Raw genomic sequence first — 20,179 nt, 5'->3', positions numbered from 1 at the left:
CTCTTCTGAAGCTCGTGGTTTACTAGAAGATGCAGTTAGATAAATTGCAACCTCAACTAATGCAAAGTGGATTACCCTGTCAATCAAGATAAGTTTGTAACCAACTGCACCAGGAACTAATATTCAATCTTCGGCGATTACCTTGGAAATGGTGTTTCGATGTGTAGTGATGGTCATCCCGGGTTCTTGGTTTACCAGAAGATGCTGTTGATTAGTTTGATGGATTTGGATCCTAAGCAGTGTGGTGTCGGTTATTGTATAGTCTTGAGCTCGATATAAGTTGAATAGTTGAACATCATTGAAGATTGTGAACTTAAATACCAAATGATTGCTCCTTCCTGAGTTAGTAGTTTATTAGAAGCTAGGAAATGCAGTTCGATAAATTTCAATCTCAACTATTGAAGAATGGATTACCTGTTAGTCAAGATGAGGTGATATACAATTACCTCGAAGTTATTTTCCGATCTTGGACGATTACTTTGGACCTTTTGCCCAAATTCCTAGTGATTGCCCTCTCGAGTTTTCAGTTGATCAGAAGAACCTGTTGATTAGTTTGATAGACTTGGATACTAATAAGTGAGGTATTGGAAGTCGGACAGTCTTGTTATTAATATTCTTGTAATCAGATTCAAACATCATTTGAAAATTGTGTGCTTTAATTACAAATGATTGCCCTCTTCTGAAGCTCGTGGTTTACTAGAAGATGCAGTTAGATGAATTGCAACCTCAATTAATGCGAAGTGGATTACCCTGTCAATCAAGATAAGTTTGTAACCAACTGCACCAGGAACTAATATTCAATCTTCGGCGATTACCTTGGAAATGGTGCTTCGATGTGTAGTGATTGTCATCCCGGCTTCTTGGTTTACCAGAAGATGCTATTGATTAGTTTGATGCATTTGGATCCTAAGCAGTGTAGTGTCGGATATTGGATAGAACAGATTTGAATGCTATTCAATAGTTGAACATCATTTGAAGATTGTGTGCTTCAATACCAAGTGATTGCTCTCTTCTTGAGCTAGTGGTTTAATAGAAGCTATAAAATGCAGTTCGATAAATTTCAATCTCAACTAGTGAAGAGTGAATTACCTGTTAGTCAATATGAGTTAATATCCAATTGCTCTTGAAGTTATTATCCTACTTTGGACCTTTGATTTAAATACCTAGTGATTGCCTTCTCGAGTTTTCAGTTGATTAAAAGAAGCTGATGATAAGTTTATTAGACTTGGATACTAATAAATGAAGTGTTGGATGTTGAACAGTCCAGTAGTCAATATTGTGTGTTTTAATAACAAGTGATGGCCCTCTTCTGAAGTTCGCTGTTTACTAGAAGATGCAGTTCGATAAATTACAACCTCAAATAATATAAGGTGGATTCGAGGGTGGATTACCCTGTCAATTAAGATAAGTTTGTAACCAACTGCACTAGGGACCAATCTTCGATGGTTCTCAGTTTACCAGAAGATGCTCTTGATTATTTTGATGGATTCGGATCCTAAGTAGTATAGAGTCAGGAGTCAGATATTGGATAGTACCGAAGTCAATATAAGTTAAACATTATTGACTATTTACGCATCATTAGTAGAGTGTGTGCTTCAAAACAAGTGATTGCCCTTTTTTTGAGTGAGTGGTTTACTAGAAGACGCAGTTCGATCATTTCAACTAGAGTAGAGTGGATTATTATGTTAGTCAAGAGAGTTGAATACCAAATGCACTTGAAATTAGTATTCGATCTTTGACGATTACTTGGGACATTAGTTTTCGGAGCCAAGTGATTGAATTTGTGATTCATTGAAAGATGCAGTAGTTTAGTTTGATATATTTGGACATCGAGCTGTGTAGGTAGTTGGATAGTTCCGAAGTTGATAGAAATTGAATATTCTTCAATATTCGAACATCATTTGACGATCCTATGCTTCAATAACAAGTGCACCCTTTGGAGTTCGTGGTGAAAACTTAGTAACCAACTGAAATTGAAAACAATGATTCTATTTTTCAGGACTACTTTGAAAGTTGTACGTTTCACCAAGTGATTGCCCTCTTGAATTCGTGGTTTGCAGCTTCATTAACTTAAATCTTAATCGTTGTAAATTGCCCTAATGTGAAGATAATAGTCAAGTTATTTTTAAATGAATGGAATAACAAGAAACCATCAATCAATATGCAACGATTACTTCGCAAATTGTGTTTCAATGATTGCCTTCTCGAGTTCGAGGTTCTCTGGAAGATAACTTCATTGCCCTCCTAAGTTTGTAGTTGACTGGAAGATACAAATTCAGTGTGATGGATTTAAGGTGCACCTACAGTTTCTTTATCTGATGTTGCATGAAGATATAATGATGTACCAAATAACATGGAATAATTGGAACAAAAAGTATTTTTGAATATTTTATGATTGTCTTAGGGATTGTTATTCGAAGCCAAGTGATTTCCTCAAAGGTTAGGCAGTTAACTGGAAGATGGAATTATTTATATTGTGAAGGATTTGGTTTTGATTTTGTGATTTCTAGAATATGAAGTGTTTCTTATTTGATGAAATTTGAAAAGGTAGTCTAAGTAAGTTCATCATGAAGCGTATCATAAAAGATAACCATGATTTACTCTCGGATTTACTAGAAATCTCTTCTTCTTCCTCGTTTCGTTGTTCCATATAGGATTGCTCAATGTTTGCCTGATTCACTAAAAGATTCTGAAAATCAATATATTTTGGAGTTTGGAGCCTTATATACCATGTCAAGAGACCTACCTAGCTTAAAAAGACTGGAGATAATAACATATACCAAAATGCCCATCTTCCTAAAGAAACTAATTTTTTTCCTACAGGTTCTAGTAAACTACAGAATGAACTGATCATATTCGTCCAAATGAGCTGATCAAGTTCCGTTTCATATTTTATAGAATCAGTAATATTTCGGAGTAAATACGTCTTGAATGATGAATTCTCCTAGAGTTTCAAAAAAGCTGTATTTCTCCAAAACGTTTGATTAGGAGCCTTGAATATCATAAATAAATAAAGAATTTTTTTTCTATATTGGAAGACACCTAATGCAAAAACTTTAATGTTATAATCTGAAAATTCTCAGCATAACATAGGTTAAAACTAGAAGTAGTTTTGAAGGTACTAACAATCGATATACAAGATAGATACAGATATCATTTACCTAATATAAAACTAATAATCGATTCTTTCATTTGAAATTCGGCTCCTTGAACTGAATTATCAAGATCGGAAATAAGAACTGCTTCAATTAGATACCTGCAGTATTCTACCTTGAAATTGGAAATTTCTCGCTTTCAAAGTGGTCCAATTAATATTATTGATCGGTTTATCGACTTCGTCTTGAATTTATAGGCGTATCTTTCAATTATGTTTTCCTTCTTCTAACGATTTACTCTTGAGTTAAATTTTTGATTTGAATAACTAACAGGAATAATTGTCAATGAATTTTATTGTACAGTCAATTTCCAACCGTTACTACGGAACAGAAATGACGGTTATCATTAGTGAAGTCTATCAAGGTCAAATTTTCAGCGATAACTACAAAAATAGATAGCATGTGAAACTTCCATTTGATATGCGTAAATCAAAACGCTTACATGACCTAGCTTCGATAATATTTGTTAGCTAACGAATTCGATATTCTCTGTAGGAACGGTTGCTTTGTAATTAACATCGATAGTTTTGTGAACCTTGGGGAAATTTCCGAGTATAATATGTTTGCTAAAAAAAAATTATAGCCATTCATAAATATGATAACAATTCAGGAAGTTTTAGCGAATATCCTCAGAATTGACAGCAACAAGGCTGTTTCCATGAAAAAGATATGTGTTTTCAATAATATTAGTTTCATTAATTTCATTAATTTTGCGTCTTCAACTTTGATCTTACTTATCAAAGAAGAAGCGCACTAATTATAGAGTCAAGAAATTGGTATTTTTCCTTTGTTAATGAGGAAGGATATCAGCAAAATAGAGATCCAGTAACTTATCTACTTCTTAACTTGACTTTTTATCTTTTGGGCTTGCAACGATGCGGTAAACAAGTCGAAATTTTAGGATTGATTGGGACATCTTTTTTTTATTTGATGTCAGTGCATGACGAATATTATCAGAATGTGAAAATAAATATAACAGGCGATAACCGATGATAACAGAAATTCGAAGTGATTCTTTTTATTGGAATATCTTACTGGTTAGAATAGTTTGGGAAATTTTTTTCGAACAAATCCCATAAACTTATTCGTTAGAATCACATTGATCTTGTCCGGATCATTGAAAGAAAACTTAGAAATTAATATTGCCTAACATATAAGTATTATGTAGGTACTACTACTACAACTAGGTATTCATAATTCTGATAGATTCACTTGGAAAAATTATAATTTTTCTAATCAACTCTTTGAAAGAAGTCAAATTATAGAAAAGTCACGCATTGGATCCATACCTTTGAATGGAAGTGTGGACACATTCGTAGTAGATTGAGGTTATATCAGGGGTCAATAATAATAATTATTATTCCCGAGAAATAGTTACTGAATGTATTATGAATAAAAACAATATTTTACTTCCGCTTGCTTTTTTATTCATAATTTCAAAATGAACTTTCGTCAATTGAAGTCCGAAACAATCAATCAACAGCTACTGAATGTACTTAGGTGCCATATACAGAGTATCCCAGAGTAGCTGTGACAAACTGATTGGTTGGAAAGGAGATTACAATGAGATATTATTTATTTATACACTTCAGGGATTAAATCAGACAAATTCGTAGTTTTAATCCCTAATCTCAGGGACTAAAGTGGTACGTTTAATCCCAAGGGATCAAAATTGATTGACATCCCGTTACAAGGGTAATAATACTACTAGCACCCTATTTCTGCAATACTCCTAATCTTCGACGTTTTTGACAAAGCAATTATTTGTTACTGAGGGCATTTTTTTCAACTGGTTATTGAAACATTCGATATGATTTTTCCAATGCGTTAAATGAGGTATAAACAGCGCGACTAAAGTGGTTTTCAATTCCTCAGCGAAATTTTCGCCTCAGGATCAAAAATACCACTTTAGTCCTTAGGTTTATAATATAGTGTTATTCTCTATGATTATTTTACTCCTTCCAATTTAAGTTTGAAAGTTCCCTTAGCGACGATGTTTTCACAGCTATAAAACATGCAAGCCGGTAAAACCAACAAGTTGGTTTTTCTGCGATCCAAATTTGAATTGAATTTCTCAAATTCAAGATAGCTTAGGAAATGAATATTTGTCAAATAGTCAATTGTTAATCGCATTATAACTGTATTTGTCGTTAATTCAATGGAAAAATGAGGCACCAAGAAAAGGAAAATCTCGGAAATAATTCCTGAAAAGAAATTAAAAATGAAAATGCCCAAAATTTCTGTGTGGAATCAGTTTGTAGAATTCTAGGTCAATAGAAATTACGCTTCATATCGAGATACAATTACCGATAAATTGATAAATATAAGAAGACTACACTATTAATATGAAAAATAAAAGCGCCGAATATCATAAAAAATCTTTATGGAACACCACTGCACTTCAGAAGATTCATAAAAGCAAGATTATAATAGAATAATCGATTCGTCCCAAGGCTAATTTTTCAAATCAACTCGTTTGGCTCAGACCAAAATAAAATCAAGTTCCAAAGCTTTTTAGATCGAAGAGTTTTTGAGAATGATCAACTATTATGATAAATCTAGGTTGGATGGATTGTGAAAGAAATTTTTCCATATATGCTCCAACGATTTGCCTCGGCGTGGCAATGAGGAAGCTAATTTTTCAATTCACAACTACCAAAAAGGTTATGATCTCTTGAAAAATTTCACTAACCCAATATTTTATGAAATTTATCAATTTTGGTCGACGAATTTACCTATTGATTAGTGAAGGGTTAGTGAAAAATGAAGGAACTTAAGATTTATGTCCCGTTTGCTTTTTCCTTGAGCTCTTGGAAAAGAGATCAACAAATCCAAATGTATCCAAGTGACAGCCTTTTTTAGCTACACTTACAAATTGAGGAGGAGTAGCTTGTTACAAAAATATTCTTCTAGTGATGAATTCAAAATGTTCAACATCGGTCAAAAATATTGAAATGAGCTCAAAAAAGTTGAAAATAATGTACCATTCCCATAGAGCATCTGCCATTTCAGCATTGGCCAAAAATGGAATCAATTAACAAGAACAAGATTTTATTGAAATCACAGGGCATTCGAGTGGGCACTCACATCTACAACTAAATGCAGAACTTTAATTAAAATTTGTTCAAAACACACAATCATATATCTGCAGCCAATCAAATATATTAGAAAATAGAATCAGTATTAGTATTAGATCATTATTTAGATCGGATTCCGTATTCTGCAATCAAGAGGAATAATCCCCAAATAATTGACGCGAATATTTATAACTTCAAAAATCATTTAAATTCTACATTTTATTGCTTCAAAACTTGTGGTTCCCCAGAATTGCTGTTTTTTTGGATTCCTCAAATATTACCATATAACTTTTCGACTAATTTTTTCGTGTAGTAGTAATGTCAAACAGCACTCAAGAATAAGTTTATTCAAGTAAAATAACATATAAAAATTCAGCTCTAGAAGTATTTCATCAGTTTGGGAACGCTCTGTAACAGATTCTATTCTTAGCACGAGTTGTTGACACGAGTCAATATGAAATTATAAAAACCAATTTCGTACCAAACTCATTTTGCATGCTGATCTTTCTCCTCTATTATCTACCCCAAAACAATGGTACCAACATCGGCCACACCACACGTGACCAAGACACATCTCACGGAACAACAATTCCCTAAATCACATTCGGAATACAAATATTTACAAGAATAGGCATTTATATCGATTGTCGATTACACAAAAGCAGGAAACACATCCTACAGAATCGATACCTGGGCGCCTCATGTAAAATTCAGGGTAATTGCATGTGTGGTTATTAATTCTTTCGTTGTGTTGCCGGCCTGCTATTGCAATTAGTGCGAAAATCGATGGGACACATGAGAACCAGGGGTACTAATGGTTTGTGCACAAATGGAAGTAGAAAACTGTAATTTATTGACGTGACTGTAATGACCATCCTAAGGCTCGACAATGCCATATTAGATAGCTAGGGAAATAGGCGTTAATAATCATGGAAATTGAGGTAAGGTGAGTAATTTTTCCGTTAGGCTCGATTGAAAGTTTCCCGTACCATTAGAGTTTAATTTCTTGGTAATAATAATCAGTGAGGAGTTTTGGTGAGAACATTTGATAATGCAGCTAATACCGAGTACAATTCTTATTATATTAATCAAGGGATCAAAAAGAACATAGTTTATAGTTTCCAGGTGCAGGACCGTTCATTGAAATTTAATGCAGCATTAAAATTTTAATCCTCACTTAAATGGTGAAGGTAGCCAATAGGCTCCTGCTATTGGAGAATTAATATTTTAATGACGGCATTAAATTTTAATGAACGTTCCTGCAACTTGGTGTAAGTCTGTTCGAAATAAAAAATGCTGCAAATATTGCACTAGTCTCTAAAAATAATCTGAATCCAAATAGTGTTGAATAAATTATTACGAAATATAAAAAATCAACCTCTTTGAGTTTCATTTGATATATCACAATACATATATTCCTATTTGAAAAAAAAAAGTAGGGAGATGTGGTGCGTAAAGGGTGTAGAGCGTAAATTAAAAAAGGGATAGGGATCTGCTTTTGGATTTAAAAATCTATGGATTAATAATGGATTAATAATTATTAGTAAAAGAATTGTAGTTCCTCTCTAATCACAAATTGTAAATTATTTCCTAATCTTTAAATAAAAAACGGCACAACCAATTCTGCTTTTATACACATCGCTGAATTGATAGGTAATCAAATTACCTTTCATTTGATGTGATGCAATCCATATATTCCTATTTGAAAAAATGGCGTAGAGGGGTGAGAAATATCAAATTCAAAAAAGCATACGATAAATTACTTTTGAAATTAAAAATCGACGAATGCGAGGATTTTCCTTAATAATTCTTCGTAAAAGAATTATTGACGAGTTACATTGCATTTTTGGCACGCTGTATGAAAGTACACTTATGATTTTTACACTTCAATGTATCCAATGTTAAGATTCTAACGGTAATGGCTGACAACTTGTTTCGTTTTCTTGATTAAAACAAGTTTTATGCTTTATATGTTGTTACTACTAAAAACTAGATATTAAATTTCGGGATTACATTATGTCACCACGCAGTTTCAATCTTATTTCAAATCAATCTTCAGATACTGAAGATTCTACAAATGTGTTGTTCTATGCAATGTGTTGCAAAGATAAGGAATCGCTTATTTTTGGTGAAATCCATTCATTAAATCTAGTTTTGAATGAACGTCCTTTTTGTCCTATGTATTTTATATTGCAAGTGAAATAATAAACTATCATGATTTATTTATGTTTGGAGTTGAATAATTTGAATTGAATAATATTTAAATTATTATATTTTATTTTTAGGTTTGAAGCCAATATTCAGGTGTAATTTGAAGAGACAATTATAATTGAATGTAGCTAATAATAAATGAAAAATCATCGTTATTATCTAATGCAAAATATTCAACACAAGTAGGTAAATCAGGAGTTCATAAATTAACAAGATCAACTTGCAATAGGAAATACGTAGAACTGACAGGACCTCAAAGTAATGAACATAGATAGAGGGAGCATATGTCATTTCCAGTAAGCAAATTTTGTCTCCAACATGAACTATCAAATTTGACAAAAACGCGCGGAAATGAGAACATATCAGTAATATTTCACTCATTTCGCGAGTTTCTCCAAAAAGAACGCACTTCTTATGTCCCATTGTGAATCAACGTTTCATATTAAATCAAAATAAATTGAAATAAATACCTAAATATATCATCAATAATGATATTAATATTAATTTGACTATTAGGATAAATATCGGATTCCACATGTCTAAATTTGCATATTTAACATGGAATCACTCAAATAAATATATTTCATTCAATATAATACCTATACATTCATAACGACATAGTAAAATTGTGTATTTGAAAATATGTATATCACAATCCGACATCATGTTTGGGACATGGACAGGACTTTCATTTGAAACTAGATTTTACGAACATCGATTGGCTTTAACTGAAAAAACTTTTTCAATCATGATCAACTACCATTATTTAGTAACTGCTGAAACAGTTCACTATTTGTATCTTCTTGTTAACAAGCAGGCGCTGGATTCTGATTTTTTGCACATCTGCCAGAAGAAATTATTTTACCAGCTTTATTTCCACACATGGAAAAATAATAGATGCGATGTTGCCGCGTATATCAAAAAATCCAGCATTTCTTGGAATTTATTGGCGCTCGTTAGTCCTCTGGGTCCAGCCAAAATTCCTTAGATATACACCGACTTTCTGATCCACCTTTTGGCGTTTCTTGTAAATAATGACCCTAATTTTGAGTCGGCAAAGACCAACATGAACCAGCCACATAAACAACCACGCACCTACAGCATTCAAGATCAGATCTATCTCAAATACATCCTTCCCAACGAGCAGTAAACAACATCACAAGACTTGCTTGCGATATTCACATAACGTTGGCATTATTTATTCGTGAAAGCTGCAACATTCCCATACGGGCCGACCCTATACGTTTCGGAGATTTCCATGACCCAGAACGGGTTAAACCGGAATCGTTCTCTTTGCGAATGTTTTTTTTTTGCCATTTGGATTCAGCCGCCGTTTATTGTGAGGTAACGGCTAGCGCGTGAAAGTTGTTCGTGGAATTGTGGGTTGGTATCAATTTCGATTTAGTTAGTTGAGTGTGGCCAATTTTGTTTTCACGTCCAGTCGATGTTTTAGAATGGCCATTATCAATTATGCATGCGATTGGAGTGGATTCGGAGTGCTTTGGTTTCTTGGCATGCGATAGCGAAATTTACTGTATATTGGATGGCGCGATTGGAATTGAAGGACTTCTGTCGATGATCGTGTTGGAGATAACGAAAATGATACCTAATATAGGTCTTTATTCGATTAATTCCAGGATCTACAAAAACACACTCTTATAAAGGGTGTTCCAATAAGAATAGAGATTCACGGCTTGAATTAATATTCAAGCTACTCGACTAGGGCTTGACTTGAAATAAACTCAAGTTCAATTCAAGAAGTAGATTTTCAATACCAAGTCAAGTATTTATTTATCAAGTACCTATTTGACTTCACATTGAAAAAGTATTACTTGACTTGAACTTGGGTTGATTTTAAGTCAAGCCCAAGTTGAGTAGCTTGAATATGAATTCAAGTATAAAAGAATTAGGACACTGCCTCACAGAGAAGTGCTAACGTATACACTACTTTGTTTTATAAACAACTACCCTCGTTAGCCTTTCCACATATCAATTCAAGTAGTTGAATATCAAGTCAAGCCGTGAATCCAGAAAAAAGAAGATAAAATTATTCCACCAGTTTCATTAATACATAATAATTCATAATTCATAATTACATTTTTAGTAATGACGTAGTTTTTTATTGTCAAATATCAAAATATGATAGCTGCCTAGGTAGCGGGCTCTTCAAAATGAAACCTTCCATTGGAAAATCCTTTATATAATCTAAAATCTAAACCGAACATTTTATGTTGTTACAGGTTTTCGTCAAAAATAGTATAGTGTATAGTCAAAATTTCTACACAAATAAAGTGACATTTGAGTGACCCAAGCAACTCCTTGGTTTCTAATGGACCATTTTGATTCATTATTTTCGATGATAAACCTTGAAAATCGATCCAAAGAAAAAATGTAACCCCTTTATATAAATGAAATGTGTTTCATAAACCAATTTTGAGAAAAAAAAAAGTTTTTTAAGTGTCCTTCCTCATAAGGTCCCGATTTTGCCCCTCTATGGCAAAAAAATTGGATCTTTTTTCTTCGCGCTTGTCTAAGATAACGAAACATAACCTTGTTCTGTTGTGTCATTTGCTTTTGCACGAATACTTCACCAACTTTTCTTCTTCTCTTCAACAAAATTTCAATTTCTATAAATATTACCAAATGCAAGCAATAAAGCACTTGTTCTCAATAGCCAAACATGAAATTTTGACACTTTCAAATAAAAAAAAGCTTTCTCTAAAGATTATATCGAAGAAACTGGAGCTCCAGTTTCTTGAAAGTAGCTACTTTCAAGCTCCCTATAGAGGAGACTTTCTAATGGAGCGGTCTTTCCCAAGCAAAGTCTTTTTGTATGGATTATGAAACTGGCCCTAAGGAGATAATATATTCGAAAGATTTGAAAAGTTCATTAGAACACAGTTCTGAAAAGCAAAGTATTTTAATTCTTATCATCGACTTATATAGAATAATATTGTCATTCTTGTCACTTTATTGCCAAATTCCTCTTTACAATGAAATAAACTGCCATTGATTAAATTAAAACTCTTATAGTGAAAACCTCCATCTATGATGATGCTGAATACAAAAAGATTTGCTGCAAAATTCGGCTTTATGAATTTTTCAAATTGAATGATACCGGATCCGAACCTAGAATTACTAAAAAAATTAAATTTGATATTGATCATGATTTTCTGCGCACGTTTTTAGATATAAATAATGATCCTAAATGTAAAATTCGCGTCGTATTCTGGACAGACTAACGTCAGCCGTTCAAATCATCAAAAATCATACTAATCTGTTCTCGGCTTCGTACATTTCCCGAGCCAATTCGCGCTGAAAACCGTCAAAAACGTAGCTGGAGATCAATTTCACCAGTCCCCCTACCAACCTCGCCGACTGGAAGTTTGTCCCTAATATTTAGCTTAACTTTTATGTTTTCAACATGAGTCACTGGTGCATGAAGCCAATGATCCTACTCTGGCACAGCACACCCAAAAAAATCTACACCCTAAACTCTAGAATGTGGGCGGCTTCGCATTTGCATGGCTCGCATGACCCAAAGTCTGCATACGTGGGCCGTCCAAAAATGATAAGCTAGATGACAGTATAGAACAATCTAAGAAGTAATGGCCCTAGAGAATAATGTATGCTAAAAAAATTTCAAAAAAGAATGTTTTAATTGAGATTCATAATAATTAGATTATAGAACACTGATACGACGTCGAAGAATCGTCATACCTAGGTTTTCGTCAGCAAAATTTATGTTGAATAAACATTATTATTATTATTATTATTATTAAAACGGGATACAGCAGCAACATCAATAGTTGTTTTTGAGCAACATACAAGTGAATTTTAACGATTTCAATGCATTGTTAGAGAGTGTATGGTTCCATTGCTAGTAATGACGTAGTTTTTACTTGTAAAATGTCAAAAGGTGACACATATTCAAAAGTGACAGCTGTCCACATAACTATTCAAAATGAAACCTCTGTAAAGCGGTAGCGGTAGGAACTGATATGCATGTAGATTTCGCAAATTCATTAAAAAATAGCGTTAGTGATAAGGCAAAAGTAGAACTACTTATACAGGGAGATTAACTTCGATGGCCTATTAGACGTTTATGGAAAACTTATCATAATTCAAATGGCACATATCTTTTTTTATGAAAATTTCAGCAATATACCATACCTTGGGTGAAAACTCAAAAATGTTGGCGACAGGGACTCAAACTTTTTGAAGTTTCTGCAGAAAAAAATATTTTTTTTTGAAAAACCATTTTCATTTTCGATTCTGCCAATACGTAGTATTATAAGATTGTTTGTAGTATGAACCAACAATGTACAGGATGGTCATCAGAATATCATGAACTTGGACAACTCAAATTCATCAAAACCCAAAATTTTGAGATTAGATTCTATATTTTTTATTATTTCAGTTAATTCTACATGTAAAGAGAGAGAGGGATAATTGAGCAAACCCTATACCAGAAATGAACACTTCAAGAGTTATTGAGGAAGAACTTCAAATGAGGAAAAACCGCAATTTCTGTGTGAAGTAATCTGACTTCCGAAAAACACAGAAAGAAACTAAAATTCGATGTTTCGATAATAAAATTTGACATTGGCATTGAGATTGTTAAGAAATCCAAAAACCAATAAAATTGTCAATTACAAATAATTCATTACATTTCTTGAAATATCAAATTTAGTTGTCGAAACATCGAATTTTAGTTTCTTTCAGTGTTTTCCTCATTTGAAGTTCTGCCTCGATAACTCTTGAAGTACCTATTCATTTTAGGTATAGGGTTCGCTTAAGGACCACCCCCCCTTTTTATACGAAGAATTGACTGAAATAATAAAAAATATAGGTTTCAATTTGAAAATCTTGATTTTTGAAGAATTTGTGTAGTCCAAGTTTATGATCTTCTAATAAACACCCTGTACATTTTTGGTCCAAACCACAAACACCTTATAATACTGCGTATTGGCAGGATTGAAAATGAATATGGCATATTGGTGAAATTGTCATAAAAAAAGCTACCTATCTAACGATGCAATAATATATGTTTCCAGTATAACTGGAAGTTGTGAAGATCTGAAAATATTTTAGGGAGAAAGATCATTGTCTCAAAACCAAACATGCTAATTTTCAGCACAAAATTATGATTAGTTTTCCATAAAAGTTTAATAGGCCATCGAGGTGAATCACCCTGGATGTACCCGATAATCACCGAAACAACAATTGTTATTGTTCACTTAAAAATATTTGTGTAAATTATTCTGTTTTATTTTATTTGATTTTTATTATTTTCTCAAAGTGACGTCTATTGAATCCGTTTGCAACCAATTACCCTTGTACCTACCAAACGCGACACTTGCATGAAGGGAGATGAACTGAAATACGTGTACCAACCCAAACTCGTCAACGTTCAGGTTAACGACCCTTCCTAATCTGGTATATGTTGAATCCTCTCGAAGTTTATTTATACAACCAATCTATAAACATTTTTAATCTTGTGTAATTTTATTCGCTTGTTCTTTTGTATCGCACCATCTCTCGTTGTGAAAATCAAAATCCACCAACGAACGACGTTTTATCAGTACTTTTGGATACATACAGACTGTACTTCGATCTGTATGGATTTGTTGTTTGGTTTGCGATTGTAAATATTCATTGTGTTGGTCGAACGATTTGAATGGTTAATAAAACTGATAAAAGCGCGTTAATCGTTCAAAAAAATCACCTATAGGTACGCTTAACTCTGAAATTATATTTATTTCTTTTTGAAAATGAATAAATGATCCAACATCAGTAATTTTCGAATTTTGAGTGGAGACCGGTCTCAAGGATAGGTTTAGAAAACCGATGTAAAGTAGAATGTTAAAAGAGTTATCGAGGCCATACAACCGCAAATCTGTGAAATGCTAATGAAAACTTTCATGACAATGATATGGTGCTGCAACCGTAGCCGTGGAGGCCATTCGACTGATATCGATGACCATCAATAATGGCATACCTTCCTCTTCACAATAGAATTAATATCTATTGATTTTTCTTGATATACTAGTTTTTTTGTTTAATCATAAATAAACTTGTCATTAGAAAACCATTCATTTAGTGCTTTTTGCAATTTTTTTTCAATATTTTTCTTGAATTTTCGATGGTTGTCATGATGTGATCAGCTCGAAATTTTCACATAAGCTCGAAACTGGTCCTTCATATCAACACGCAATCTCAATTTTGTCGGTTCTTTGTTCAGAGAATTTTGGGTGATTTTCCTTCGATATCCTTTTTGAATATTCTGGTGAACACAACACAATATAAAACTTTGCACGGAAGTGTAAATAATTAATATGTAATACAGACGAAATCTCAACTCTATTGGATATGTTTACTCACCGAAATATTTAGAATTTTAGAAGTCAAGTCAACAATTGTATTAAATAAATATTTTCGAAAATAGTTTTACATATTGCATTGATTCGGTGTTCACTCGATGGAAATTCATTTTAATAGTAATCAAATACAGTTATTCCATTTCCACTTTCAATTATTTGATATAAGAATTGTTTCGCCACAAAGTAGCTCTTTCAGATATTTTACATTTTTGAAAAAATTATTATTATTAGTTATTTAAAAATATAAATGATCTGAAAAAGCTACTGTGTAGCGAAACAAGAACAAGGTGGATAAATTTCGATGTTTTAGCACTACAACTTTTAAACCAGAGGAGATGGACAAAATCTGATAACCCATTCTCGATCTCTTTTTTTGAGAAACTAAAAATAGTAGTATTCATTTTTGGCCACCTTCCTTTGTTTTCGAGTTATAAGCGAAAACTGGAAAAATGGCGATAAGGAACAAAATGTATATCTCCGCTAATACTGAGGATAGAGCTCTGAATTTTACCATTATGATGGCACTTTTTTACGTAGAATCGTTCTTAATCAAAAACCCTGTTAAAAACAGGAGCACGCCACTGAGTTCTACAGGAAAAAAGTTCCTGTATGATGTTTCAATTTCAAAGCTCTATCATCAGTATTAGCGGAGATATTCATTTTTGTCAATATGACCATTTTTCTAATTTTTGCTTATAAATCGAAAAAAAAAACGAAGTTGGCCAGAAATAAACACTACTATTGTTAGTTTCTCAGAAAAAAGAACGAGAATGGGGTATCATCTCCTCTGGTTTCAAATTTCCAGTGCCAAAACATCGAAATTTGCCCACCTGTATACAGTATTTTGTGTATCGAAACAATTGTTATATTGAATAATTAAAAGTGAAAATAGAATAACTGTCATTTGATTTCTATCAAATTTTTACTTTTATTTGAATCAATATTAAATATTTTTTCAGTATAATTTTCCTATTTGTTGCTTGATGGATTATAATGAGAGTTCAAATTAAAATAATTTCTTGCTATAATACTTCGTTCCTTTCTTCAAGAAAATCTCCGACATTATTCCGATACTTGAGTAGAAAATTTGATACTCGAAATCCCCAATCTATAAATCATTTTTTCAAAGAAGAAAATATAAACGACCTCTTTGTTTCCATTGTCCAGACAAAAGACCGTAACTTTTGCATTTAAATGGGTTCCTTCTAGCCAATAAAATCCTTTGAGGCTACAAAAGTCCTTCAAATACATACCAAATAAACAGAAACGATCGGAATTATAGCTTTTTTATATCTTTTCGGCAGAACCGACATTATTTACGGTGGTGAAATGTACACTTTTCAGGCCTACACCATAAAAATCCAAATTGCAACAACCCCTATTCGACTAAACCCCCATAAAGTGAAGATTAGTGAAAGCGGTCAACCAAATAATGACAAAACGATGAGAGAACCCAGAATTTTATAAAGGAATTAATAGTGAGAATCAGCCAAATTAATGGCTACATATTAAATTGGGAATAAATTGAGGACCAGTCCCTAATTCCAAGGTAAAAAATAGGTTAACTTTTTTCAACGATTCCACGTTTTAACTCAAAAAGGAAGAAAAACACTGACATGAAATCAGGAGCTTTTGCGTATACATGGCATTTATAACTGATTGCAATTGATTCTTGAATTTTAATTCGATCAGAAGGATGTTTTTCAATTATATTATACAGGATGTTAGTGAATAAGTGCGACAAACTTCAGGGGTGATTCTCCATAAAAAAATAATTACAGTTTGCTATGAGTATAACTATTCTAAGACGATACTTCGTTTTCCGAGATACGGAGTGTTGAAGTTTAATCACTGCTCTCAAATTTTTTGAAGAAAAAATTATATCCACTGAGATATGTGATTCGAATTGAAAATCATTTTATATTGCTTGTTCCATTTGTGACAAAAAATCTCTCATCCATTTTTCTCGTAGGAGCCGCTGTTTTTATGAAAAAAAAAAATTAAACTTCTCTTTATTTTAGCAGTTTTGTTGAATTATAACTTGATTCTCTGGGAACATAACTGTTCGAATGTCGTCCTAATTACCTTTGTTTTTTGTTATACATAGAAGTGAACAAGAAAAATGAAAGTAATCTTTTCTTCAGAACACCCTGTGAAGTGAATCGTTGACAGACTAAAATAAAATGGTTACACCTAGATGTTGCATCATATTTTCTCATCATTTCCTCTTTTCAGTAATTATATTTATATATGAATAGTTGCGAAAAAATTTAGGGGGTGATTCCTTGTCGAAAAATAGGGTGAGTCTTTCATGTAAACTTTATTTCTGAGCCCTTCATGCTTAGTAACAGCCTCCTAAAGGTGGCGCCCGAAAAGTAGTTTGTGAAAAGTTCATAATTCATTTATTTTATGTTTGTACCAGTTCTCAATAAAAATATCGTTTTTACATCGGCCTATTGGATGATTTATGGTTGAAAATAAATCCAAACTCCACAACTCAGGCGTGTTATGTATTGATAATTTTTTTTTCTCAAAAACCGTGAATTTCAGCAAAAAATTGCAGAGACCTTACTTGTTAAGAATTGATTAGCCTATCCAAAATTAATTAGTGTAAAATATGTAAATAATTATATGTGAAATATGAATATAGAAAGTGTTATTGCGAAGCAAGATTGAGGGGTGACTTTTTCTACCCCTTGGAATCATAGACGAACACCACCAAATTTTTTTTTAATGCATAAAATGTCAGTTTAATTTCATTTCCTTGGTTTTTAAGAAAAATATCAAGAACTACTTTTAGAGCGGCATCTTTAGCGGGTTGTAACTAAGCAGGGCGGCTCAAAAAAAAAGTTCATATGAAAGACCCACCATATTCTTTGACAAGGATTCACCACCTAAATATTTTCGCAACTATTTATATACACCCTCTATGTATCTTTTTTCTTTGATATTATGAATCCAGGTTCCTCAATATGACGATTCTGATTTTGATATTAAATGTTCGTTGTTTCGATAAAATATTGATTAAATAAAAGAACTATATCATTCACTGTTCATTATTAGATGCATAAAGTCGTACATTAAATTAACTGCTTCGGACCATTTCAATGAACAGTATAGAACAAAATACAACCGATCGAATAATGAACCGAACATTGTTTAATGAACATTTCATTGGTATAATGTTTGTTGCTTGATTCAATGAAAACGATTTATCAATATGATGAACGACTTGTTTTACTATTTCTGTTCATCGGTTGGAAAATGATGACTGAATTCATTAATACAATGAACTTTTTCATGGAATTTATGTACACTTTTGGTTAAGAGTATCAATTGAAAAACTTTAATAGCTTGGCGATTCAAAACATTAATTTCTTGTTCGACAACGGTACCATATGAAGTACTGATATTACTCTCAAAATTAAATTATATCGCAATAAATGAAAATGGAGAACGTTCAGAAAAGAGGAGGTACAAATCTCGTCAGTCAACGAATCACTCCACAGGGTGTTCAGAATAATATATTACTTTTAATTTGGTTGGTTACCCCTTTATGTATCAAAAAAGGAAGTAAATCACTCTTTTTTTCAAAAAAAGGAATCATTTTCCGTATATGCGTGTCAATGAAGAACATATAATTTTTAATTAAAAGTCAATAAATGCGCAATAACTACCTCTTTCAACCCACCAAATTTTATTTGAATATCTCGTATGTTTCAGAGCAATAAATAAATAGCCAATTTTCAAGAAAGATGTAAACACCCCGTATCTCAGAATACGACATATTCACGAACAAAAATTATATAGCAGAATGTAATTATTTTTCCATAACGAATTACCTCCTGTCGCATTTATTCACTTACACCCTGTAGAGGTATTATTATTTTATAACTCTGAAACCTATCCACAGATTTCACCCAAAATGAAGCCAAAAAATAATAATAAGTTGTTTTTTTATTTCAGATATATCACCAAGTATTTTTGATATACACATTACGGCCAAAGCGTTATTACTCAACCAGTTGTATTTTCGTTTTCGTGAAACAGTTCATACAATTTGGGACCACAGTACTGCAGAATTATCGGATGTTGGACCTTGGATGGTTATAACGAATATCATACTTTTCCATTGAGAAATTTCACTGTGATCTCAGCGAACTCCTTCCTCCTATCAAAATGCACCCAATGGCCAGCTCCTTCGATAAATTTAAACTTGGAATTTGGAAAAATTCTCTTGATTCTGGGAAGCTCCCTTGGTTTCAAATACCCAGAATTATTTCCACCAACGAAGAGAGTTGGTCCTTCGTACGTTTGTCCTTCTTCGATATTAATTCTGCTTAAGTTACTACAACTTCTAGATAAAGCAGGTAAGTTTACTCTCCACCCAAAGGAACCATCTGAATTGAGCACCACGTTAGTGGTCAGGAATTTTCTCCTCGTCCTGTGCCTTATACCCAACTGTTCGAGTTGAAATTCAGCAGCAGCTCTAGCTTTTGACATAGAGAGACCTCTTGGTATTTTGACCCTTTCCATAGCTTCTAGATAACCTCTCAGATCGCCTAGGTTGTTGGAGATCGGTGAAAAATCACATACTATCAATTTCTCCACGATTTCAGGGTGTCTTAGTGAGAAAAACATGGCAGTTCCGCCACCCATAGAATGGCCCAGAATGCTGGCTTTATCGATATCCAAAGTACTAAGTAAGGCCTTCAAATCCAAGCTTAAGGCTTCATAAGTGTGTTCACGATGATGCGGACTCTCCCCATGGTTTCTGGCATCTACAGCCACGATTTTCCTGTTGGGTGTTGTCTTCGTTTGGTATATTTTGCAGAGGGTGGACCAGTTAGACTTTGAGCCGAGTAAGCCATGGAGTAATATTAAGGGTGGAGCTTTCTTTTCTGAATCTGTTGACTCATAGGTGGCGTAGGCTAAATTGACGTGGTCTTGGTATTTGTTGTCTGGATTTATGGAGAAGTTTCGCAAGTTAGATGTTTTGAGCCGTTTGAGGTTTGATATTTGACAGCAGATCATGGTCAACGTCAATATTTCTCATAGAGATTCATGTGGTTTTTTGGCAGAATATTTTTCCGTTCTCTATAACTATATAAAACTAACTGTATAACCTAAAGTATTGAAGTTTGAAGGTTCATTATATGAAAAAATGGCATCAATACGAATTTCAACAAGCGTGCAAAAGCTCTTCTGTACTTTTCTCATTTTATGAGCGCTCGTTTCCCGGCAGGTCAATGTATGATATTGTCATTTAGTTTGTAATTTTCGAATTTGAAATTTTCAGAGTAGATTAGGATCTCAAATGCCGAGGTTGAGTTGGTAAATGAACAAAATTTGA

At 33.0% G+C, this 20,179-nt stretch overlaps 1 protein-coding gene and 1 long non-coding RNA gene across 2 annotated transcripts; both read right to left on the bottom strand.

Moving 5' to 3' along the window:
- Positions 1 to 2,550: 2,550 nt before the first annotated feature.
- LOC123685450 lies at positions 2,551 to 3,395 on the bottom strand. The gene is made up of 3 exons (XR_006748289.1): positions 3,257 to 3,395; positions 2,747 to 2,944; positions 2,551 to 2,689 (listed from the first exon to the last, which is right to left on the bottom strand). It is a non-coding gene; the product is annotated as an uncharacterized LOC123685450 (long non-coding RNA).
- A 15,370-nt stretch (positions 3,396 to 18,765) lies between these two features.
- LOC123685447 (protein ABHD11-like) lies at positions 18,766 to 19,884 on the bottom strand. The gene has a single exon (XM_045625149.1). It carries the CDS (start codon positions 19,858 to 19,860, stop codon positions 18,946 to 18,948), a length of 915 nt encoding a protein of 304 aa, XP_045481105.1. The 5' UTR covers positions 19,861 to 19,884; the 3' UTR covers positions 18,766 to 18,945.
- Positions 19,885 to 20,179: the final 295 nt, after the last annotated feature.

Source organism: Harmonia axyridis, chromosome 7 (assembly GCF_914767665.1).
Source record: "Harmonia axyridis chromosome 7, icHarAxyr1.1, whole genome shotgun sequence".
In the NCBI taxonomy this organism is placed as follows: domain Eukaryota; kingdom Metazoa; phylum Arthropoda; class Insecta; order Coleoptera; family Coccinellidae; genus Harmonia; species Harmonia axyridis.
Note: the sequence above shows the minus strand (reverse complement) of the source record. Positions and strands in the feature narration are given on the sequence as shown.

Coding starts and splice junctions, on each gene's coding strand:
- LOC123685447 (XM_045625149.1), bottom strand. CDS start 19,860: ATGATCTGCTGTCAAATATCAAACCTCAAACGGCTCAAAACATCTAAC.